Source organism: Rhinoraja longicauda, chromosome 9 (genome assembly GCF_053455715.1).
Source record: "Rhinoraja longicauda isolate Sanriku21f chromosome 9, sRhiLon1.1, whole genome shotgun sequence".
Classification (NCBI taxonomy): Eukaryota; Metazoa; Chordata; class Chondrichthyes; order Rajiformes; family Arhynchobatidae; genus Rhinoraja; species Rhinoraja longicauda.
Window position 1 is genome coordinate 63,141,832 of NC_135961.1, and position 25,519 is coordinate 63,167,350.

Here is a 25,519-nt window from a genome sequence, read left to right on the forward strand (position 1 = left end):
CCCACATCGGCCTCTCTGATCACCTCACCGTTCTGCTGAAACCGGCATACAGACCCCGGGTGAAAGTCACCAAACCGGTTTCAAAAGAGGTACGTGTGTGGTCAGAGGACAGCACAGCTGCACTCCAAAACTGCTTTGAGACTACAGACTGGGACATGTTCAAGCAGGCAGCAACATACAACAACACAACCAACATTCAGGAATACACAGAGACAGTTACAGGCGACATCACCAAATGCATTGATGATGTGACCCACACCAGAGCCATCACCATCTGGGCTAACCAGAAGCCATGGCTGACAGGGGAGGTCCATGGGCTGCTGAGGGTCCGCAACGCTGCCTTCAGAGAGGGCAATCCAGCCGGTCTCAGAGCAGCCAGGGCCAACCTTTCCAGTGGCATCAGGAAAGCCAAACAACACTACACCCGGCGCATCACAGCCCACTTCAGTGACAGCAGAGACACACGGAGCCTGTGGAAGGGTATTAGGACTATCACGGACTACAAACCCCTACCACAGACCTGTGACAGTGACACCTCTCTCTTGAACGACCTCAACGGCTTCTTCGCACGCTTTGAAGCACAGAGCAACACACCTGCGCAGAAAACAACTCCCCCCCCCAACGACCAGGCTATTTGTCTGTCTCCAGGCAGTGTGAGGAGCACACTGTTAAGGATTAACACCCGGAAAGCTTCTGGACCTGACAACATTCCTGGTCGTGTGCTAAAAGACTGCGCAGCTGAGCTCACAGATGTCCTCACAGACATCTTCAACATCTCCCTGAGCCAGGCTGTTGTTCCCTTGTGCTTCAAAGAAACCACCATCATACCTGTGCCCAAGAAGTCTTCTCCATCCTGCTTCAACGACTACCGCCCTGTAGCGCTGACTTCAACCATCATGAAGTGCTTCGAGAGGCTGGTCATGAAGCAGATCAGATCCAACCTCCCCCCCTCCCTGGACCCGTTTCAGTTTGCATATCGAGCTAAGCGGTCCACTGAGGATGCCATCTCCTCTGCTCTACACCCAGCCCTCACCCACTTGGACACTAAAAACTCATATGTTAGGATGCTGTTCATAGACTTTAGCTCAGCATTTAACACCATCATCCCCCAGCAGCTGGTTTGTAAACTAACAAATCTGGGCTTCAGCCCCCTTCTCTGCAACTGGCTGCTGGACTTCCTCACTGCCAGACCCCAGTCCGTACGGGTCGGCAGCAACACATCGGACACCATCACGCTGAGTACGGGTGCCCCACAAGGATGTGTGCTAAGCCCCCTGCTCTTCACCTTGCTGACCCACGGCTGCACACCCACCTACAGCTCCAACCACTTCGTCAAGTTTGCGGATGACACAACAGTGGTGGGTCTCATCAGCAACAACGACGAGACCCACTACAGGAAGGAGGTGGACCAGCTGGCCGCGTGGTGCACAGACAACAATCTCTTCCTGAATGTGGAGAAATCAAAGGAGATTGTTGTCGACTTCAGGAGAACGCACACCCAACACCCCCACCCACTGACCATCAATGGTGCTGCTGTGGAGCAGGTGAGCAGCACCAAATTCCTGGGGGTGAACATCACCGACGATCTCTCCTGGAGCAACAACATCACGTCCATCGCCAAGAAAGCCCAGCAGCGCCTCTACTTCCTCCGCAAACTGAAGAGAGCGGGAGCCCCCACACCCATCATGTACACTTTTTACCGAGGCGCCATCGAGAGCATCCTCAGCAGCTGCATCACTGTGTGGTTCGGAAGCTGCACAGCCTCCAGCCGCAAGACCCTGCAGCGCATAGTGAACACTGCTGAGAGGATCACTGGCGCCTCACTCCCAACACTCCTGGTCCTTTACACCACCCGCCTCACCCGCAAAGCATTGAGCATTGTGGGTGACCCCTTCCACCCCTCCAACAGCCTCTTCACCCTCCTGCCTTCAGGGAGAAGGTTTCGCAGCCTGAGGTCAAGCACCACCCGACTAAAGAACAGTTTTTTCCACCAGGCTGTCAGGATGCTGAACTCTCTCCCCTCCCTTCCTCCTCTCTCCCCTGCCCCTATTGGACCTGGACTTTAACACCCCACACACACGCACATCCAGCACCAGACACTTTTTTTTAAAAAAAAATTTTTTTTTAACACATTTGAAGTGACTATATTTTATATTTTATATTTTATGTTGATTGTTGTTTGCTGTGCCTTTTTAATTTTAACTTAGTTTTATGCACTTTGTTCCTCGGGATTGTGGGAAACGGTATTTCGATTTTCTGTCTGTGTAAACTGGCTGAGGATTGACAATAAAATTGACTTTGACTTGACTTTGACTTTGACTTTGAACAGCTCAATCCAGCATCGCAAACACTTGGCAGACGCAAAACGAGATAGCATAAGGTCATAGGTGACAGGAGTGGAATTAGGCCATTCGGCCCATCAAGTCTACTCTGCCATTCAATCATGGCTGATCTATCTCTCCCTCCTAACCCCATTCACCTGCCTTCTCCCCATAACCTGTCGCTGTCTGTCCTGTTCACTCACCTGCCAGCCACACCCACCACGTTAAGCCAACTCCCCTCACCTGCTCCAGATCACCAATCAAGCCAGCATATAAACCCTTCCTGCACACACACTCTTTGCCAGATTGTTTTTAGCCCTCATGCAAGACTCGCCAGCATTCTCTCTTGGACTGATTTCCCGTTGCCGACCCCTGCCTGCTCCCGACCTTCATGCCTCGTCCCGACCTTCATGCCTCGTCCCGACCTTCATGCCTCGTCCCGACCTTCATGCCTCGTCGTCACCCTGGTGAACGCCTCAGTCTCCTGTCCACGAGCAGGTAGAAATAAAGCTCATTCTAAAACTACTTCCTTGGTTCCGTGTGCTGCATTTGGGTCTACCTGCGGTCTGTTACATAACCTTTGACACCCGTACTAATCAAGAACCTGTCTATCTCTGCCTTAAAAATATCCCCTGCAACTTAATGTAAAGATGCAGCAAATGCCTCGATGACCCTCGGACTATCCTTGATCGGACTTTGCTGGCTTTACCTTGCACTAAACCTTATTCCCTTATCATGTACCTGCACACCTATGTAAATGGGGGCTCGATTGTAATCATGCATTGTCTTTCAGCTGACTGGTTAGCACGCGACAAAAAGCTTTTTGCTGTACCTCGGCACATGTGACAATAAACGAAACTAAACGGAACTGAAATGAAATGCAGAGGAAAATAACTGCAGATGCTGGTTCAAATCGAAGGTAGACACAAAATGCTGGAGTAACTCAGCGGGTCAGGCAGCATCCCAGGAGAGAAGGAATGGGTGACGTTTCGGGTCGAGTCTGAAGAAGGGTCTCGACCCGAAGCGTCACTGTTGACCCGCTGAGTTACTCCAGCATTTTGTGTCTACCTTTGAAATGAACGTTGAGTTGAGTATAGGAGCAAAGAGGTCCTTCTGCAGTTGTACAGGGCCCTAGTGAGACCGCACCTGGAGTACTGTGTGCAGTTTTGGTCTCCAAATTTGAGGAAGGATATTCTTGCTATTGAGGGCGTGCAGCGTAGGTTTACTAGGTTAATTCCTGGAATGTCGGGACTGTCATATGTTGAAAGACTGGATCGACTAGGCTTGTATACACTGGAATTTAGAAGGATGAGAGGAGATCTTATCGAAACGTATAAGATTATTAAGGGGTTGGACACGTTAGAGGCAGGAAACATGTTCCCAATGTTGGGGGAGTCCAGAACAAGGGGCCACAGTTTAAGAATAAGGGGTAGGCCATTTAGAACTGAGATGAGGAAAAACGTTTCCAGTCAGAGAGTTGTGAATCTGGAATTCTCTGAATGTATTCAAGAGAGAGATAGATAGAGCTCTTAAGGATAGGGGAGTCAGGGGGTATGGGGAGAAGGCAGGAACGGGGTACTGATTGAGAATGATCAGCCATGATCACATTGAATGGCGGTGCTGGCTCGAAGGGCCGAATGGCCTCCTCCTGCACCTATTGTCTATTGTCTATTGAAATGCTGGTCACTGCATTTCCAAAGTTATCATCACATTGGTCAGCACAAACCCTTTAAATGCTTTTTACACAGAGTGCTGGAGTAACTCAGCGGGTCAGGCAACATCTCTGGAGAACATGTTAGGTGACGCTTCGACCCGAATCATTTAAGTTTAGTTTAGTTTAGCGATTAGTTTCGAGATACAGCACGGAAACAGGCCCTTCGGCCCACCGAGTCCACGCTGACCAGCGATCCCCGCACATTAGGACTATCCTTTACACTTCTTTGTTTTACTTACAAATTTTAACCGAAAACAATTAATCTACAAAGCTGTACATCTTTGGAGTGCGGGGGGAAACCGGAGCACCTGGAGAAAACCCACGCAGGTCACGGGGAGAACGCACAAACTCCATACGGACAGCACCCGTAGTCAGGATCGAACCCGCATCTCCGGCGCTGTGAGGCAGCAACTCTACCGCTGCGCCACCGTGCCGCTCTGATCAATGGAGAACATGGATAGCTGACGTTTTGGGTCGAACAAGGGTCTCCACCCGAAATGCCATCTATCCATCCATGTTCTCCAGAGATGCTGCCTGACCTGCTGAGTTACTCCAGCACTTTGTGTTAAAAAGCATTTAAAATGTTTGTTAGGAAAGATATCAAGAAATGCAATGATCTGCTGCATCTCTGAATCAAGTTGCAGGGATCAGCAATATCTTTGTAGTTCTAGGGCATGAAGGTTGTTAACAAGAAAAACAGATGAGGAAAGGGGACAGAGAATAGATGGTGATTTAATGAACCCGAGCTGACCTTTATAACCTTGTTAAAAATCACCTGGCTGCCGATCTCTGATAAATACAATGAGTCTTTTCAGCCGTAAATCATAAAATAACAGGTTTAACCGTCTGAGCTCGTGTCCCCTCACAGAAGGACTGGAGACACACACAGAACGCTGGAGTATCTCAGCGGGACAGGCAGCATCTCTGGAGAGAAGGAACGGGCTGATATTTTTCCCCATCTTCAGACTGAGAGGGGGACGGGTCGTTGTATTTTACCCCCCCATTTATGGCCTGTAATTATTGCCGTGGGGAGCAAGAGGAGAGGTGCCCTGGGTAACACAGAGGACCAAGCGCAGAGGACCAAGCTTCATCAGGTGCCATAGCAACTGGTCGTCAGACTGCAGCCATCACGGGAGGAGAGCGGGTGACCGATTTGAAGGGACGTATGAGGGGATGTGTGTGGGCTGCTGTAGATTTGATGACAATACTGCCAGCATTCCGGTGTCGGCAGGATTAAGCCGAGCCTCGGGGCAGTGAAGATTGTTGGGACCGAGGCGATATAGAATGTAAAAGCATGCTTCGAAAAATCGCCCAGCGCAACCACAGTTACACAATGCACGGCAGAGTGGAGGTACGGTGTCATCTGTTATGTACAGTTTAAGAACGAGAATAATCATTTAGAAGGATGAGAGGGGATCTTGAATTGAATTGAACTGAATAAATAGCAATATAATATAATAATATATTCCTTTATTCGTCCCACACCGGGGAAATTTACAGTGTTTACAGCAGCAAAGTGGATAGCAAGAGACCATTCATTATAAATAAAAGATACATGAATTGTAGTCAGTTTTCTGTGTGTTCTTAGCTGTTATTGTTGACTCGTCTGCTGGGAGCAGTGCTGGTCGTGCAGTCTCGCAGCAGCGGGAAGGAAGGACCTCCTATATCTCTCCTTCACGCACTTGGGGTGAAGGAGTCTGTCACTGAAGGAGCTACTCAGTGCAGTGACAGTGTCCAGCATGGGGTGGGAGTCGTTGTCCAGCAGCGATGTTAGCTTTGCCACCATCCTCCTCTCTCCCACCGCCTGCACTGAGTCGAGGGGGCAACCCAGGACAGAGCTGGCCTTCCTGACCAGCTTGTCGAGTCTCTTCCCCTCCGCCGCTGAGATGCTGCTGCTCCAGCAGACCACTCCGTAGAAAATGGCCGATGCAACCACCGTGTTGTAGATGGTCCTTAGGAATACCCCCTGCACTCCAAAGGACCTGAGTCTCCTCAGCAGATAAAGTCTGCTCTGGCCCTTTCTGTATAGCGCATCGGTGTTTTCAGTCCAGTCCAGTTTATTGTTGAGGTAAACACCCAGGTACTTATAAGAATCCACCCTCTCGATGTCCATTCCCTGGATGTTCACCGTTGTCGGGGTGTCCTGGCTGTGCCTGCGGAAATCTACCACCAATGTTATTAGGCTAGTCTGTACACATTCAAGGAGTTTGCCTCGGTGCTTTGCTCACAAGTAACGACACGACATACAGTAAACAATTAAGAATAAAACATTACAATTTACACATGTGGAGAATTAAATAAAATACCAGAGCAAAAGGAGGCTACAGACTTTTGGTTGTTGAGTAGAGCTACTGCTCGTGGGGGAAAAAGCTGTTTTATGTCTTGCTGTGGCAGCTTTGACAGTCCGGAGTCGCCTAGAAGAAGCATAATTTTTTTAAGGGATTGGACAGGCTAGATGCAGCAAAAATGTTCCCGATGTTGGGGGAGTCCAGAACCAGGGGACACAGTTTAAGAATAAGGGGTAGGCCATTTAGGACTGAGATGAGGAAAAACTTTTTCACCTAGAGAGTTGTGAATCTGTGGAATTCTCTGCCACAGAAGGCAGTGGAGGCCGATTCACACTGGATGTTTTCAAGAGAGAGCTAGATTTAGCTCTTAGGGCTAACGGAATCAAGGGATACGGGGAGAAGGCAGGAATGGGGTACTAAATTTGGATGATCAGCCATGATCATATTGAATGGCAGTGCTGGCTCGAAGGGCCGAGTGGCCTACTCCTGCTCCTATTGTCTATGTTTCTGTTCCGGCTGCGTTATTTAAGACAGATTGTACGAATTTGTTCCAGAGACAGATGCAAAATGCTGGAGTAACTCAGCGGGACAGGCAGCATCTCTGGAGAGAAGGAATGGATGACGTTTCGGGTATAGACCCTTCTTCAAACCGAGAGTCAGGGGAGGGGGGGAGACACAGAGATAAGGAAGTGTAAGGTGTGAGAACGAGACATCAAAGGGGGTGGAGTTCAAGGAAAATATAGAAAAGAGCATTGTTAGCTGGAAAGAAGGTAACAACGAAGCAAACAGAGATAAAATGTAGCCAGGGACAGTCAGGCTGGTGGGAGAACTGGGAAGGGGAAAGGATGGAGAGGGAGGGAAAGCAAGGGTTACTTGAAGTTAGAGAAGTCAATGTTCATACCGCTGGGGTGCAAGCTGCCCAAGCGAAATATGAGGGGCTGTTCCTCCAATTTATGCTAGGCCTCACTCTGACAGTGGAGGAGGCCCAGGACAGAAAGGTCAGTGTGGGAATGGGAGGGGGGAGTTGAAGTGTTTGGCAACCGGGAGGTCAGGTAGGTTAAGGCGGACTGAGCGGGGGTGATCAGCGAAACAATCGCCGAGCCTGCGCTTGGTCTCGCCGACATACAGGAGTCCACACCTGGAACGGCGGATTCGGGAGATGAAGTCGGAGGAGGTGCAAGTGAACCTCCGCCTCACCTGAAAAAAGACTGTCGGGGTCCTTGGACGGAGTCGAGGGGGGGAGGTATCGGGACAGGTGTTGCATCCTCTGCGGTTGCTGGGGAAGGTACCTGGTGGTTTGGGTGGGAGGGGACGAGTTGACCAAGGGACTTGTTCTGTTCTTTGGTGGGCAACAGCGTTTTGCCGACCTGCACCGTAAAAAGGATGGTTCTGTTTCCAGGCTTCTCACCAATTTCTGAAGCATTGTCCGAAGAAGCCGACTGTTTGAAACCACCCCAAAAAAAAAAAAGAAATGGCTTTGTTTTTATTTTTATTTTTTTGTTCCGGAAGGAACCGCAGGTGCTGGTTCACACAAAATGCTGGAAGCTTCTTCCTTCGTGTCCATCGTTCAAACGTGAGGTCGCTGTCATCGACCGTCCTGAAAAGGACGCAAGCTTCCGGCGACAGTCAGTGGGAGCCATCACCTGTACAGTAGACGATGGTGGGAGTGGAATCAGCTCAGGACACGTCCAATTTCCAGTCCCGCCACGTGGATGCTTCTGCTTTGGGGCCAATGCTGGAGTAACTCAGCGGGTCAAGCAGCACCTCTGCAGAGAAGGGAATGGGTGACGTTTCGGGTCGAGACCCTTCTTCAGAGATGCTGCCTGTCCCGCTGAGTTACCCCGGCGTTTTGTGTCCATCTTCGTGTCTAAACCAAACACCTGCATCCCATTCCTTCTCTCCAGAGAGGCTGCCTGTCCCGCTGAGTTACTCCAGCATTTTGCGTCTGCCTTGGTCTTTATTTCTCCACAGAGGAGGCAGTTGTTCAGAGCGATGCACCGAAGGATAGATTCTTAGATGAGGAAGAACTTTTCCACTCAGAGAGTTGTGAAGCTGTGGAATTCTCTGCCTCATGTTGGGGGAGTCCAGAACCAGGGGCCACAGTTTAAGAATAAGGGGTAGGCCATTTAGAACGGAGATGAGGAAAAATCTTTTCAGTCAGAGAGTTGTGAATCTGTGGAATTCTCTGCCTCAGAAGGCAAGAAGGCAGTGGAGGCCAATTCTCTGGATGCTTTCACGAGAGAGCTAGATAGAGCTCTTAATGATAGCAGATTCAGGGGGTATGGGGAGAAGGCAGGAACGGGGTACTGATTGTGAATGATCAGCCGTGATCACGGTGAATGGCGGTGCTGGCTCGAAGGGCCGAATGGCCTACTCCTGCACCTATTGTCTGTGTGCTATTGTCTGTGTCCTATTGTCTATTCCAGAAGGCTGCAGAGGCCAAGTCAGTGGATATTTTTCAGGCAGAGATGGATAGATTCTTGATTAGTGCGGGTGTCGGGGGTTATGGGGGGGGGGGAGGCAGGGGAATGGGGTTTGGAGAGAGAGATCCTTAAGGATAGCGGAGTCAGGGGGTATGGGGAGAAGGCAGGAACGGGGTACTGATTGAGAATGATCAGCCATGATCACATTGAATGGCGGTGCTGGCTCGAAGGGCCGAATGGCCTCCTCCTGCACCTATTGTCTATCGGTCAGCCATGAATCAATGGCGGAGTGGACCTGATGGGCCGAATGGACTGATTCTGCTCCTGTCGCTTGTGATAACGCGCTTGTGTGTCTCTCCACCCACAGACGGAATCGGGCGACGTTCCCTCGGAGCCGAACGCTGATCCGAAACCTCCTCCGGCAGAGAACGGGGTGAACCCCACCCCTGGACTGACACCCAGACAGACCCCCGCACAGGTCGCCCAGAGTCAGCCCGCCCCAGGTAGGGGTTTAACGCCGCTCAACGAACAGTCACGGAATAACCTCCCTAGTGGTAATGCATGACTCCGTTAATCAAAACCATCTCTTTCTTCTTGTGTGTGTGTGTGTGTGTGTGTGTGTGTGTGTTAGCTGCAGTCAAAGCGACCGGGAAAGCCGAGGATCTGGTTCAAAGCGTACTGTCGGGTAAGTTTGTAAGTTATTCGGGTAGACGCAAAAAGGCCGGAGTAACTCGGCGGGACAGGCACAGCACCTCTGGAGAGAAGGAATGGGTGACGTTTTCGGGTCGAGACCCAAAGAGAAACGGAGATAAGGAAGCGTAAGGTGTGGAAAAGAGACAGAGACGGCGAGCAAGGAAAATGTAGACTAGATGGGCAGCACGGTAGCGCAGCGGTAGAGCCAGTTCGATCCCGACTGCGGGCGCTATCTGTACGGAGTTTGTACGTTCTCCCCGTGACCTGCGTGGGTTTTTTCCGAGACCTTCGGTTTCCTCCCACGCTCCAAAGACGTACAGGTTTGTAGGTAAATTGGCTTCGGTATAAACGTATTAATGTAAAATTGTCCCTCGTGTGCGTGGGATGGTGTTAATGTACGGGGGATCGCTGGTCGACGCGGACTCGGTGGGCCGAAGGGCCTGTCTCCGCACAGTATAACTAAACTGAACTAAGATCATTGCTTGTTGGGGGAAGGTGGCAACGAAGCAGACAAGGATAAAATGTAATCAGAAGGAAAGTCAGACTGGTCGGAGAACTGGGATGGGGGAGGGACGGAGAGAGAGAGAGAGGGAAAGCAAGGGTTACTTGAAGTTAGAGAAGTCAACGTTGATAGCTCTGGGGTGTAAGCTGCCCAAGCGAAATATGAGGTGCTGTTCCTCCAATTTGCGCTGGGCCTCACTCTGACAATGGAGGAGGCCCAGGACAGAGAGGTCAGTGTGGGAGTGGGAGGGGGAGTTAAAGTTATCGCCAAGCTCTGTCCGAGGTGAGATTGTGATGAGAGGTTTAATTCATCAATAGAAACATAGAAACATAGAAAAACAGGTGCAGGAGGAGGCCATTCGGCCCTTCGAGCCAGCAGCGCCATTCAATGTGATCATGGCTGATCATTCACAATCAGTACCCCGTTCCTGCTTTTACCCCCATATCCCTTGATTCCTTTAGCCCTTAAGAGCTAAATCTACTAAAGAGACACAAAGTGCCCACATGCTGACCCAATGGCACATTGTGGATTAGTACTGACAGGGCAGCATTCTATGTACGGTATTATTACTGATGGAGTCACATACTCTGGGGAGTACTGATGGAGTGAAACGTTGTGGGTTAGCACTGACGGAGTGACACGCTGTGGCGTTGAGCTGATGGAGTGACCCACGCTGTAGTGAACTAGCCCTTGGGAGAGGGGAGGGCGTGTGAGAGAGCATGAGGAGAACGGCAGAGAAGGAGGGAGAAGTGAGGGAGACTGTGTGGAAAAAAAGTTTCAAGTTGATTTGCATTGTTTTCAAGAGAGCTAGATAGAGCTCTTAATGATAGCGGAGTCAGGGGGGTACGGGGAGAAGGCAGGAACGGGGTACTGATTGAGAATGATCAGCCATAATCACATTGAATGGCGGTGCTGGCTCGAAGGGCCGAATGGCCTCCTACTGCACCTATTGTCTATTGTTTTGAAGGACTGACGAAAACATTTGAAGAGGGACATGACCGCAGCGTTGTCGGGAAGTACCAAAGATAATAGAGCAGAGCAAGATAGACCACTCGGCCCTAAAAACCGTTGCATGTCACGGCGCCATTTTAGTAGGCAGAAACTTGCAGAAACGTTCAAAAAGAAAAATAACAAAAATCTGTGAGTTGATAGATGAGATATATTCTGCATTTTTATGGTACCATCATAGAAACATAGAAAATAGGTGCAGGGGGAGGCCATTCGGCCCTTCGAGCCAACACCGCCATTCATTGTGATCATGGCTGATCGTCCACAATCAGTAACCCGTGCCTGCCTTCTCCCCATAATCCCTTGATTACACTAGCCCCCAGAGCTCTATCTAACTCTCTCTTAAATCCATCCAGTGATTTGGCCTCCACTGCCCTCTGTGGCAGAGAATTCCACAAATTCACAACTCTGGGTGAAAAAGTTTTTTTTCTCACCTCAGTTTTAAATGGCCTCCCCTTTATTCTTAGACTGTGGCCCCTGGTTCTGGACTCGGCCAACGTTGGGAACATTTTTCCTGCATCTAGCTTGTCCAGTCCTTTTATAATTTTATATGTTTCTATAAGATCACACGTCACACATACTGTGCCCCCCAAAACACTGATTACACTGCGAGAGGCATAGCGAACGGCGGGTTTTGCTTACCAAAATGGCGGACGTTATGTTCCTTTGCATACTACACTTCAGGAGAGGCGATTTTGACGGAGTGGTTCATCTTGCTCCTCTAGTATCTTTGGGTAATACTGAGTACCGGGGCAGTGCTGATGGAGCGTGCATTGATTGTGTAATCTGAGAGTATTTATTCACAAAATGCTGGAGTAACTCAGCAGGTCAGGCAGCATCTCAGGAGAGAAGGAATGGGTGACGTTTCGGGTCGAGACCCTTCTTCAGACTGATGTCAGGGGGGCGGGACAAAGGAAGGATATAGGTGGAGACAGGAAGATAGAGGGAGATCTGGGAAGGGGGAGGGGAAGAGAGGGACAGAGGAACTATCTAAAGTTGGAGAAGTCGATGTTCATACCGCTGGGCTGCAAGCTGCCCAGGTGAAATATGAGGTGCTGTTCCTCCAATTTCCGGAGGGACTCACTATGGCACTGGAGGAGGCCCATGACAGAAAGGTCAGACTGGGAGTGGGAGGGGGAGTTGAAGTGCTCAGCCACCGGGAGATCAGGTTGGTTAATCTGAGAGGATGCTCGGGGCCGTTTACGGGGAGGCAGAGCGGAGGGCGTTGATTCGCGGCGGTAACGCAGGTGTTGACGCGCTTCACTGCAGAGGTGGAGGCCCAGACGGTGGAGGAGCTGAGGCAGCAGAAGGCCTTTGTGAAACTTCAGAAGAAGCACTACAAGGAGATGAAGGAGCTGGTGAAGAAGCACCACAAGAAGACCACCGACCTGATCAAGGAGCACACTGCCAGGTCCAGCGAGTTCCAGAGCGATTACTTGAGGCGCCGAGTGGTTCTGGAGAAATCCGCCAAGAAAGACGGCAAGAGGAGGTGAGTGCCCCGACGCGCATCCAAATGGACACGGGCGCGGTGGCACAGCGGTGGAGTTGCTGCCTTGCAGCGCTGGAGACCCGGGTTCCATCCCGACTGCGGGCGCTGTCTGTACGGAGTTAGCGCGTTCTCCCCGTGACCTGCGTGGGTTTTCTCCGAGATCTTCGGTTTCCTCCCACAATCCAAAGACGTCCGGGTTTGTAGGTTAATTGGCTTGGTTTCAGTGTACATTGTCCCTAGTGTGGGTGTAGGTTTGACGGTGGGCCGAAGGGCCTGTTTCCATCCCCTATCTCTAAACTAAACTAAACTCTATAGGGTCATAAGTGATAGGAGCAGAATTAGCCCATTCGGCCCGTCAAGTCTGCTCCGCCATTCAATCATGGCTGATCTGTCTCTCCCTCCTAACCCCATTCTCCTGCCATCTCCCCGTAAACCCCTGACACCCGTACTAATCGAGAATCTACCTATTCCTGCTTTAAAAATATCCACTGACTTGGCCTCCACAGCCTTCTACGGCAAAGAATACCACAGATTCACCACCCTCTGACTGAAAAAATTCCTTCACATCTCCTTCCTAAAGGAACGCCCTTTAATTCTGAGGCTGTGACCCCTGGTCCTGGACTCTCCCACCAGTGGAAACATCCTCTCCACATCCACTCTACCCAGGCCTTTCACTGTTCGGCAAGTTTCAATGAGGTCTCCCCTCATCCTTCTAAACTTCAGCGAGTTACAGGCCCAGTGACGTCAAATGTTTTGCAAAGCCTCAGTGCAGGGCCGAATGTCAATTCTTCCCCCCCCCCCCCCCTCTCCTCTGTGCCCTTCCTAGACGCGCCTGTTTCTCTCCATCCCCATCCCCTCACCATCCTTTCCTCTGACTTCACAATCCAAGCCAATTAGCCTACAAACCCGTACGTCTTTGGAGTTTGGGAGGAAACCGAAGATCTCGGAGAAAACCCACGCAGGTCACGGGGAGAACGTACAAACTCCGTACAGACAGCAACCGTAGTCGGAATCGAACCAGGGTCACTGTAAGGCAGCAACTCTACCGCTGTGCCACTGTGCCTCTGGCCTTTGTCCAAACATCTGCCAAGCAACCCCCTCCACCCTCTTCCTCATCCGTATCCACCTATCACTCGCCAGGCTTTGTCTTGCCCTTCCTCTCTTCCAGCTTTATCCCCATCCCCCTCGCTCACGTCCCAACCTGAAAGTCACCTATCCATGTCCTGCAGAGATGCTGCCTGTCCCGCTGAGCTACTCCAGCACTTTGTTTCTATCCTCGGTGTAAACCAGCATCTGCTGTTCCTTTCATTTTGTCATCATTTCTCGCTTGTTTTATCCAGGCCTCTCTTCCACAAATAAGATAACTAAGGGCCAAAGCACTTACTAGTCCATGTTAAAATGAATGTGCCATTTTACATGACGGTTTGTTCTCAAATAATGAAGAATGACAAGCCATTTATTTTAATTCCAGTCATATCCAATCAATCATCTTTCGCCCTGTTTTATTTCAACTGATTTCACTTAGTATCAAAACATCCTGTCGATCGTTTAGTTAAGTTTCGAGATACAGCGCAGAAACTGACACTTCGGCCCACCGAGTCCGCACCGACCAGCGATCCCCGCACATAAAAACTGCCATGCACACCAGGGACAATTTTACATTTTTCCGAAGCCAATTAACCTACAAACCTGTACGTCTTTGGAGTGCGGGAGGAAACTGAAGATCCCGGAGAAAACCCACGCAGGTCACGTAGAGAACGTACAAACTCCGTACAGACAGCACCTGTAGTCAGGATCGAACCCGGGTCTCTGGCACTGTAAGGCAGCAACTCTACCACTGCAATAAAAGTGTAAATTAAATTGCCCCTTGTGTGCAGTCTGAGGTGATCGCTAGTCAGCACAGACTCAGTGGGCCGAAGAGCCTCTTTCCGCACTGTATTTCTAACTAGAGTCATAGAGTGATACAGTGTGGAAACAGGCCCTCCAGCCCAACTTGCTCACACCGGCCAATGTTTTTTAAACATTGGGATAGTCCCAGCCTCAACTACCTCCTCTGGCAGCTTGTTCCATACACCCACCACCCTTTGTGTGAAAAAGTTACCCCTCAGATTCGTATTAAATCTTTCCCCCTTCACCTTGAACCTATGTCCTCTGGTCCTCAATTTCCCAACTCTGGGCAAGAGACTCTGTGCATCTACCCGATCTATTCCTCTTATGATTTTGTACACCTCTATAAGATCACCCCTCATCCTCCTGCGCTCCATGGAATAGAGACCCAGCCTACTCAACCTCTCCCTGTAGTTCACACCCTCTAGTCCTGGCAACATCCTCGTAAATCTTCTCTGAACCCTTTCAAGCTTGACAATATCTTTCCTAAAAACTTGGTGCCCAATTGGGCTCACAATATTCCAAATGCGGCCTGACCAGCACCTTGTAGAGCCTCAGCATTACAGTCCATCCCTGTCTGTAACGTTGAGGCTCAATAAGGCGCTGGTAATCATGGCTGATCTATCTCCCCCCCCCCTCCCTCCCTTCTCCTAACCCCATTCTCCTGCCTTCTCCCCATAACCCGTACGAATCATGAATGCGATACTGTCTGCGCTTTTGTAATGAGGAGAACGCATCTTGAAGGTTTTTACTTGACCCGTGTAAGGACATTTTGATTTTCTTTTGTTGTGACAGACCTGAATCGGCAAGTCCAGATCACACCGGCTCCACGATCGAGAAAGAACTTGCTGCCCTCGACGCGGAAATGACACAGAAACTAGCCGAGCTGAAGGAACAGCAACAACAACAGCTTCTGAATCTCAGACAGGAGCAGTATTACAGTGAAAAGTATCAGAAACGGGAGCATGTTAAACAGGTGGGGACAGTTATTTTATTTCCGTTGGTGGGGACAATTATGTATTCCGTTGGTATACATTTTTTAAGATGTGTATTTAATCTTTAATTATTTCAATTGCTTATTGAGTTGATTGATTGATTAGAGTCATAGAGTGATACAGCGTGGAAACAGGACCCTTCGGCCCAACTTGCCCACAACGGCCAACATGTCCCAGCTACGCTAGTCCTGCCTGCCTGCGTTTGGTCCACATCCCTCCAAACTTGTCCTAACCATGTACCTGTCTAACTGTTTATTAACTGTCCCAGCCTCAACTACCTCCTCTGGCGGCTCGTTCCATACACCCACCACCCATTGTGTGTAAAAGTTACCCCTCTGGTTCCTATTAAATCTTTTCCCCTTCACCTTGAACCTATGTCCTCCGGTCCTCGATTCCCCTACTCCGGGCAAGAGACTCTGTGCCTCTACCCGATCTATTCCCCTCATGATTTTATACACATTGAAAGATACATCATGGAAACAAGCCCTTCGGTCCACACTGAGGTTCAATCAGTTGTTCACAGTAGTTCTATGTTGTAGGAAGGAACTGCAGACGCTGGTTTAAACCAAAGATAGACACAAAATGCTGGAGTAACTCAGCGGGACAGGCAGCATCTCTGGAGAGAAGGAACGGGCGGCGTTTCGGGACGGTTCTGAAGAAGGGTCTCGACCTGAAATGTCACCCATTCCTTCTCTCCAGAGATGCTGCCTGTCCCGCTGAGTTACTCCGGCATTTTGTGTCTATCTTTAGTTCTATGAGGGATATATGGACCAAATGCGACTAGTTTAGATGGGACATCATGGTCGGTGTGGACGAGTTGGGCCGAAGGGCCTGTTTCTGTGCTGTGTGACTATTATTGTTCCATGATAAAAGGACATTCAATCCCAGAATTTGATTTTGTTGAAGTTTCAGAGCCTTTCCTTCTTGCAACCTGTCAAATAAAAACACTTTCACCATTGGCTTTTCTTTATTCCCACTCTAATTGTGTTGACATAGCCTTGCTTTCCCGGCCTTTGATTTCCTCGTCTTCATTAGCTTTGCTCTACAGCCTCGCACAGTAAATCACAAAAGACTTTCTCTCAATAGCTTTTAAGTTTAGTTTAGTTTAGAAATCCAGCGCGGAAACAGGCCCTTCGGCCCACCGAGCCCGCGCCGACCAGCGATCTCCGCACACTGAACACTACCCCACACACACTAGGGACAATTTGCAATCTTTACCGAAGCCAATTAACCTACAAACCTGGTTTGGCACGGTGGCGCAGTGGTAGAGTTGCTGCCTTACAGCGAATGCAGCGCCAGAGACTCGGGTCCGATCCTGACTACGGGCGCCGTCTGTACGGAGTTTGTACGTTCTCCCCGTGACCTGCGTGGGTTTTCTCCGAGATCTTCGGTTTCCTCCCACACTCCAAAGATGTACAGGTATGTAGGTTAATTGGCTTGGCAAATGTAAAATTTAAAAAAATCTCCCTAGTGTGTGTGTGTGTAGGATAGTGTTAATGTGCGGGGATCGCTGGGCGGCGCTGACCCGGTGGGCCGAAGGGCCTGTTTCTGCGCTGTATCTCTAAAATCTAAAAAATCCAAAAAACCCACGCAGGTCACGGGGAGAAGGTACAAACTCCATACAGACCACGATCGGACCCGGGTCCCTGGAGCTGTAAGCACTGTAGGCAGCAACTCTGCCGCCGCGCCACCGTATGTGTACTTAATCTTTGGTTATTTCAATTGCTTATTGAGTCGATGGAAAGATACAGAGTGGAAACAGGTCCTTCGGTCGATCTCCTGCTCACACCAGCTCTCTGTTATCCCACTTTGGCAACCATGAAGAGAAGTGAACATAGGGTCAGTTTACCTGCAGATCTTTAGGAGTGCGGGGGAAACGCCGGAGCACCCGGAGAAAACCCACGCAGTCACAGGGAAGAAAGTGCAAACTCCACCCGAAGTCAGGATTGAACCCGGGCCTCTGACGCTGTGAGCCAGCGGCTCTACCCGCTGCATCACTGTGCCACCATTACCAATGAAGTGAAGACAGATTAGATGGACAACTGCATGTGTGGGAAGGAACTGCAGATGCTGGTTTAAACCGAAGATGAACACAAAGTGCTGGAGTAACTCAGCAGGACAGGCAGCATCAATGGAGAGAAGGAATGGCTGACGTTTCGTGCCCAAGTTACCCCAGCATTTTGTGTCCATCTGCTTTCTGGATTCAGGATTCAGGATATCTTTATTTGTCATCCAAAAAACAAGTTTTTTTGACGAAATGTAGTCACCCACAGTCCAACAATGAAAGCAATAAATAAGGAAATTACACAACCCCAACCAACACAAAAAAAAGAAACATCCATCACAGTGAGTCTCCTCCAGTCCCCTCCTCACTGCGATGGAAGGCCAGAATGTTCCCTTACTAAGGGTGATCTTGTAAAGGTGTATAAAATCACGAGAGGAATAGGTCGGGTAGATGCACAGTGTCTCTTGCCCAGAGTAGGGGAATCGAGGACCAGAGGACATAGGTTTAAAGTGAAGGGGAAGGTTTCATACATGCATTTGGATCGAGCTGCCGGAGGAGGTAGTTGAGGAAGGTACAATAACAACATTTAAAATACATTTGGACAGGTACATGGGATAGGAAAGATTAGAGGGATATGAACCAAGTGTGGACCAATGCGGGCAAATTGGAGTACTGTGAGCAAATTTGGGCCCATGTAACTGAGGAAGGATGTGCTGGCTCTGGAGAGGGTCCAGAGGAGGTTTACAAGAATGGTCCCAGGTATGAATGGGTTAACTAACCTATGATGTGCGTTTGATGGCACTGTACTCGCTGGAGTTTAGAAGGATGAGGTGGGGGGACCTCATTAAACTTACCGAATAGTGAAAGGCCTGGATAGAGTGGATGTGGAGAGGATGTTTCCACTAGTGGGAGAGTCCAGGACAAGAGGTCACAGCCTCAGAATTAAAGGACGTTCCTTTATGAAGGAGACAAGGAGTAATTTCTTTAGCCAGAGGGTGGTGAATCTGTGGAATTCATTGCCACAGAAGGCTGTGGAGGCAAAGTCAATGGATATTTTTCCTTCCACATTCCAACGACGTACATGTTTAGAAGTTAATTGGGTTTCGGTCAAAATTGTAAATTGTCCCTAGTGTGTGTAGGACTGTGTGTAGTGTACTGGGATCGCTGGTCGGCGCGGACTCGGTGGGCCGAAGGGTTTGTTTCAAGAAAGAGCTTGATAGAGCTCTTAAGGATAGCGGAGTCAGGGGGTATGGGGAGAAGGCAGGAACGGGGGAACTGATTGAGAATGATCAGCCATGATCACATTGAATGGTGGTGCTGGCTCGAAAGGTCGAATGGCCTACTCCTGCACCTATTGTCTATTGTTTCCACGCTGGATCTCGAAACAAAACTAAACTAAAAAGCTTTTGAGGGAAAGTCTTTTGTGATTTACTGTACGAGGCTGTAGAGCAAAGCTAATGAAGACGAGGAAATCAAAGGCCGGGGAAGCAAGGCTATGGCAACACAATTAGAGTGGGAATAAAGAAAAGCCAAGGGTGAAAGTGTTTTTATTTGACAGGCTGCAAGAAGAAAGGCTCCGAAACTTCAATACAATCAAATTGTGGGATTGAATGTCTTTTTATTCTCTGCCTCAGAGGGCAGTGGAGGCCAATTCTCTGAATGCATTCAAGAGAGAGCTAGATAGAGCTCTTAAGGATAGCGGAGTCAGGGGGTATGGGGATAAAGCAGGAACGGGGTACTGATTGAGAATGATCAGCCATGATCACATTGAATGGCGGTGCTGGCTCGAAGGGCCAAATGGCCTACTCCTGCACCTATTGTCTATTGTCTATTGTCTATCATGGAACAATAATAGTCACACAGCCCTGAAATAGGCCCAACTGCTCCACCATGCCTACCAAGATGTCCCATCTAAGCTAGTCCTATTTCATTAAGTTCATAAGCGATAGGAGCAGAATTAGGCCATTCGGCCCATCAAATCTACTCCGCCATTCAATCATGGCTGTTCTATCTCTCCCTCCCAACCCCATTCTCCTGCCTTCTCCCCATAGCCTCTGACACCTGAACAGATGCTCCCCGACTAACGATGCTTCGACGTACGTTATTTTGACTTTACAATGGTGTAAACGCTAGGCAACGGTAGCTCATCTCCGGCCACGTGATCAGGTGCATTGAAATGCATTTCGACGTACAGTATTTTCGGTTTCCGATGGGTTTATCCCATTGTAAGTCGAGGAGCACCTGTACTAATCAAGAATCTGTCAATCTCCACCTTAAAGTTAGGCCCAAGGGGCCCGTTTCCACGCTGTATCACTCTATGACAACTGGTTCAGCGTCCATTGACAAGTCCGTTTTGTTTTTTCATGGCAGCTGGTGCAAAAGCTCACCGAAGTGGCCGAGGAATGTCAGACCACCCAGCTGAAGAAGCTGAAGGAACTCTGCGAAAAGTGAGCACTGCCACACGACAGGCGGCCATCTTGACTTCCAATCTCTTGCCGGAGGTTTGAGATGACAAACGGTGCTCTTTATCCTTTTGCAGGGAGAAGAAAGAACTGAAAAAGAAAATGGACAAAAAGCGCCAGGAGAAGATCGGTGAGGTGAAATCAAAAGACAAGAACCAAGTGGAAGAGTGAGTCCTTCAGTCTTTTTCATGAACGTGTGTGTGAAAACTGTTGTGATCGTCAATGTAGTTTCTTTGGAGGGCAGCTTGATCTGACCAATAAGATGTGAAACACAAGGACCAAGGCTTGGATAGAGTGGAAGCGGGGAGGATGTTTCCACTAGTGGGAGAGTCCATGCCTAGAGGTCACAGCCTCAGAATTAAAGGACGTTCTTTTCGGAAGGAGATGAGGAGAACTTTCTTCAGTCAGAGGGTGGTGAATCTGTGGAATACTTTGGATCTGTCTTCACTGAGGAAGATACACACAATCTCCCAAATGCTCTAGGGGCCGGAGAACCTAGGGTGATGGAGGAACTGAAGGAAATCCACATTAGGCAGGAAATGGTTTTGGGTAGACTGATGGGACTGAAGGCTGATAAATCCCCAGGGCCTGATGGTCTGCATCCCAGGGTACTTAAGGAGGTGGCTCTAGAAATAGTGGAAGCATTGGAGATCATTTTTCAATGTTCTATAGATTCAGGATCAGTTCCTGTGGATTGGAGGATAGCAAATGTTATCCCACTTTTTAAGAAAGTAGGCAGAGAGAAAACGGGTAATTATAGACCAGTTAGTCTGACATCAGTGGTGGGGAAGATGCTGGAGTCAATTATAAAAGACGAAATTGCTGAGCATTTGGATAGCAGTAACAGGATCATTCCGAGTCAGCATGGATTTACGAAGGGGAAATCATGCTTGACAAATCTACTGGAATTTTTTGAGGATGTAACTAGGAAAATTGACAGGGGAGAGTCAGTGGATGTGGTGTACCTCGACTTTCAGAAAGCCTTCGACTAGGTCCCACATAGGAGATTAGTGGGCAAAATTAGAGCACATGGTATTGGGGGTAGGGTACTGACATGGATAGAAAATTGGTTGACAGACAGAAAGCAAAGAGTGGGAATAAATGGGTCCCTTTCGGAATGGCAGGCAGTGACCAGTGGGGTACCGCAAGGTTCGGTGCTGGGACCCCAGCTATTTACGATATACATTAATGACTTAGATGAAGCGATTAAAAGTACCATTAGCAAATTTGCAGATGATACTAAGCTGGGGGGTAGTGTGAATTGTGAGGAAGATGCAATAAGGCTGCAGGGTGACTTGGACAGGTTGTGTGAATGGGCGGATACATGGCAGATGCAGTTTAATGTAGATAAGTGTGAGGTTATTCACTTTGGAAGTAAGAATAGAAAGGCAGATTATTATTTGAATGGTGTCAAGTTAGGAAGAGGGGATGTTCAACGAGATCTGGGTGTCCTAGTGCATCAGTCACTGAAAGGGAGCATGCAGGTACAGCAGGCAGTGAAGAAAGCCAATGGAATGTTGGCCTTCATAACAAGAGGAGTTGAGTATAGGGGCAAAGAGGTCCTTCTACAGTTGTACCGGGCACTGGTGAGACCGCACCTGGAGTACTGTGTGCAGTTTTGGTCTCCAAATTTGAGGAAGGATATTCTTGCTATTGAGGGCGTGCAGCGTAGGTTCACTAGGTTAATTCCCGGAATGAGGGGGGATCTTATTGAAACATATAAGATAATTAGGGGATTGGACACATTAGAGGCAGGAAACATGTTCCCAATGTTAGGGGAGTCCAGAACAAGGGGCCACAGTTTAAGAATAAGGGGTAGGCCATTTAGAACGGAGATGAGGAAGAACTTTTTCAGTCAGAGAGTGGTGAAGGTGTGGAATTCTCTGCCTCAGAAGGCAGTGGAGGCCAGTTCGTTGGATGCTTTCAAGAGAGAGCTGGATAGAGCTCTTAAGGATAGCGGAGTGAGGGGGTATGGGGAGAAGGCAGGAACGGGGTACTGATTGAGAGTGATCAGCCATGATCGCATTGAATGGCGGTGCTGGCTCGAAGGGCTGAATGGCCTACTCCTGCACCTATTGTCTATTGTCTATTGCCGCTGGATTTTCAGAATGTTGATGCCAGAGGATTTTCAGAACGCCAATGATCGTAGCTTGACGTCTCCCGACGTGGGCGCTGTCGTAGGTTGTCGCCGGGTGACGTAGGTTGTCGCCGGTGCTGACTTCGGGGAATTCCATTGGCGACTCCCTACGTCAACCGGCGACAGGTACCGGCGTCAAAACCGGAGGCCAAAATGACGTGAAATATCTTCAGTTGTCGCCGACAGGGCCGTAGCTTGTTGCGGGTGGACGGAGGTTGACTTTGGTTGTCACCTGTGTGGCCGTAGGTTGTCGTAGGTGCGGTCGTAGGTGGACATCCTAAGTCGCGACGATTGGGTCGCCGGTTGTCGGTAGCTTGACATCGACTGGGTGGTAGGTTGTTGTAGCTTGTCGTAGACATTGTCGTGCGTGGGGGTCCAGTCGCCGTTTTTTTGGCGACCTGCTACGACCATTGCAGTCGCCGGCAGTCGCCTTAAAAAAACGCCTACGTGGGACAGGCCCCTACAGCAACTCTACCGCTGCGCCACCGTGTCCCACTAGTTCTTAAGAGCTTCCAATTCCACAATGTCCCGATCCAACTTCAATCCAGGGGCAAAGGTTTGGACAATTTTAGCAGCGTGGTATCAATCTGTTTGAGGACTCTTGACCCGAAATGTCATCCAGCTATTCCTCCAGCACTTTGCGGTTTTTTGGGTGGCAAATCAGCATCTGCAGTTCCTTGTGTCTACGTTTACCCCTTCCACAGATGCTGCCCGGCCCCTCTGTGTTTCTCCAGCGCTTTGCATTTGGAGCCATCTCTTTCCAGTGACCAAGCTTCTTGTGAAAGGCAGCAGGGCTCCCCATTTCACACCACTGCTGTTTTTAAATGGGGTCATAGAGTGATACAGCGTAGAAACAGGCCCTTCAGCCCAACTTGCCCACACTGGCCAACATGTCCCTGCTACACTAGTCCCACCTGCCTGCGTTTGGACCATATCCCTCCAAACCTGTCCTATCCATGTATCTGTCTAACTGCTTCTTAAACCATGCGATAGTCCCTGCCTCCTCTGGCAGCACGTCCAATACCCCCACCACCCTTCGTGTGGAAAAGGTACCCCCTCAGATTCCTATTAAATCTTTTCCCCTTCACTTTAAACCTATGGCAATGAAGACCCAAAGCGCTGGAGTAACTCAGCGGGACGGGCAGCATCTCTGGAGAGAAGGAACTGGTAATGTCGAGACCCTTCTTCAGACTGAGAGTCAGGGGGGAGGGATGCTCGAGATATATCATATATCATATCATATCATATATATACAGCCGGAAACAGGCCATTCGGCCCACCAAGTCCATGCCGCCCAGCGATCCCCGTACATTAACACTGTCCTACACCCACTAGGGACAATTTTTACATTTACCCAGCCAATTAACCTACATACCTGTACGTCTTTGGAGTGTGGGAGGAAACCGAAGATCTCGGAGAAAACCCACGCAGGTCACGGGGAGAACGTACAAACTCCTTACAGTGCAGCACCCGTAGTCAGGATCGAACCTGAGTCTCCGGCGCTGCATTCGCTGTAAAGCAGCAACTCTACCGCTGCGCCACCGTGCGATATGGAAGGGCAAGGTGAGAAAAGGGGACGAAGGTTAAGGAAAATGGAGAATGGATCATTGTTAGCTGAGGGGAAGGTGATAATAACTAGTTTTACTGTCCTCCTGATTAAATTTGATTGAAGGAGGGTCTCGACCCAAAGCGTCACCCATTCCTTCTCTCCAGAGATGCTGCCCGACCCGCTGAGTTACTCCAGCTTTTTGTGTCTATCTTCGATTTAAAGCAGCATCTGCAGTTCTTTCCTGCACATTTCTTCAGATCATGATTCATGGCCTTGATTTCAGTTTGTATTGCCTCGTGTACCGGCCGAGATGCAGTGAAAAGCTTTTGTTGCGCGCTATGCAGATCATCTCCAGAGACGCTGCCTGACCCACTGAGTTAATCCTGTTCTTTGTGTCTTCTATCTCTGGTGTAAACCAGCATAGAAACATAGAAAGTAGGTGCAGGAGTAGGCCATTCGGCCCTTCGAGCCTGCACCGCCATTCAATATGATCATGGCTGATCATCCAACTCAGTATCCTGTACCTGCCTTCTCTCCATACCCCCTGAGCCCTTTAGCCACAAGGGCCACATCTAACTCCCTCTTAAATATAGCCAATGAACTGGCCTCAACTACCGTCTGTGGCAGAGAATTCCACAGATTCACCACTCTCTGTGTGAAAAAAAACGTTCTCATCTTGGTCCTAAAAGACTTCCCCCTTATCCTTAAACTGTGACCCCTTGTTCTGGACTTCCCCAACATCGGGAACAATCTTCCTGCATCTAGCCTGTCCAACCCCTTAAGAATTTTGTAAGTTTCTTACAAAAGAATCTCTGTGTGAAACAGCATCTCTGTTTCTGCAAAGAGAAATCTTTCTCGTTTCAGCCATGCTTAAAATCTTCTATTTTTTGTTATCGCAAGGGGTTAATCCAGTCTCTGAACAAATCACGGTCGTTAGTTCAGTGTCTGTGAGTCAACCCATGTTACAAAGAGGCTTTGCTCTGTTACAATTATCTCCATCATTGTGACACTCCCACGCTTGAATTAAATGGTTTAGTCAAAGGCTGAGATATTCCAACCTTGCAATAGAGGCAGAGGAGCGAGGTTGGAGTGTAAGGGTGGGTCTAGTGTGGAGGTGGGGTGCAGGGGCTTTGTAGCCAGTTCCACCGCAAGGCTCCTGAGGGAAGTTGGAGTCAGAGGGCGGGCCCAAAGGAGGGCAATCAAAGAACTTGCAAATGTCGCCGAACGGAGCAGCCACTGGCTGTGGCTGAAAAGAAAAGATGCTGTCTGGGCTGCCACGTGACCGTCTAGAGGCTAACTGTAAGACACACACCCAGGTCTGATCACCCTGCCTCGACTGAGGGTGTCTTGTGATAAAAGGCCGAAACACCCAGTGACGTTGAGGTACACAACTGAAGATGTGTCTGAATGGTAGCAACATCACCTAGTGGTCACCCCCAAGAACAACACCAGTCAATTGTAGTGCAAACCTTGGGGATTGTAACATCCAGCCCTACTAATCAAAAAGTGACCCTGATATTTTAGTTTAGTTTAGTTTAGAGATACAGCACGGAAACGGGCACTTCGGCCCAACGATTCCATGCTGACCAGCGATCCCCGCGCGCTAACACTATCAATAGACAATAGACAATAGACAATAGACAATAGACAATAGGTGCAGGAGTAGGCCATTCAGCCCTTCGAGCCAGCACCGCCATTCAATGCGATCATGGCTGATCACTATCAATCAGTACCCCGTTCCTGCCTTCTCCCCATACCCCCTCACTCCGCTATCCTTAAGAGCTCTATCCAGCTCTCTCTTGAAAGCATCCAACGAAAATAGACACTATCACGCACACACACACACACACACACGCGCACACACGCACACTGGGGACAATTTGTCCGCTCGTTTCATGAACTCTGGCTTCAGACTGAACCCGCTCTTGCCGTTGTGTTCAGCCATCCCCATGTTCAGTGGGCAAACCACTCAAGACAGACACAAACATTTTAATCCGCTTTTTTTTCCAAAAGTTTAGCTTAGAGATACAGCGCGGAAACGGGCCC

At 49.3% G+C, this 25,519-nt stretch overlaps 1 protein-coding gene across 1 annotated transcript in view; it reads left to right on the top strand.

Moving 5' to 3' along the window:
• plcb1 (phospholipase C beta 1) overlaps positions 1-25,519 on the top strand; it is a 641,072-nt gene that overhangs the window by 550,376 nt on the left and 65,177 nt on the right. The window contains exons 25-30 of the mRNA XM_078405993.1: positions 9,114-9,249; positions 9,378-9,431; positions 12,219-12,438; positions 15,121-15,301; positions 19,696-19,772; positions 19,865-19,954. Of these exons, the coding sequence (XP_078262119.1) occupies positions 9,114-9,249; positions 9,378-9,431; positions 12,219-12,438; positions 15,121-15,301; positions 19,696-19,772; positions 19,865-19,954 (758 nt within the window). The remainder of the gene's footprint in view (positions 1-9,113; positions 9,250-9,377; positions 9,432-12,218; positions 12,439-15,120; positions 15,302-19,695; positions 19,773-19,864; positions 19,955-25,519) is intronic.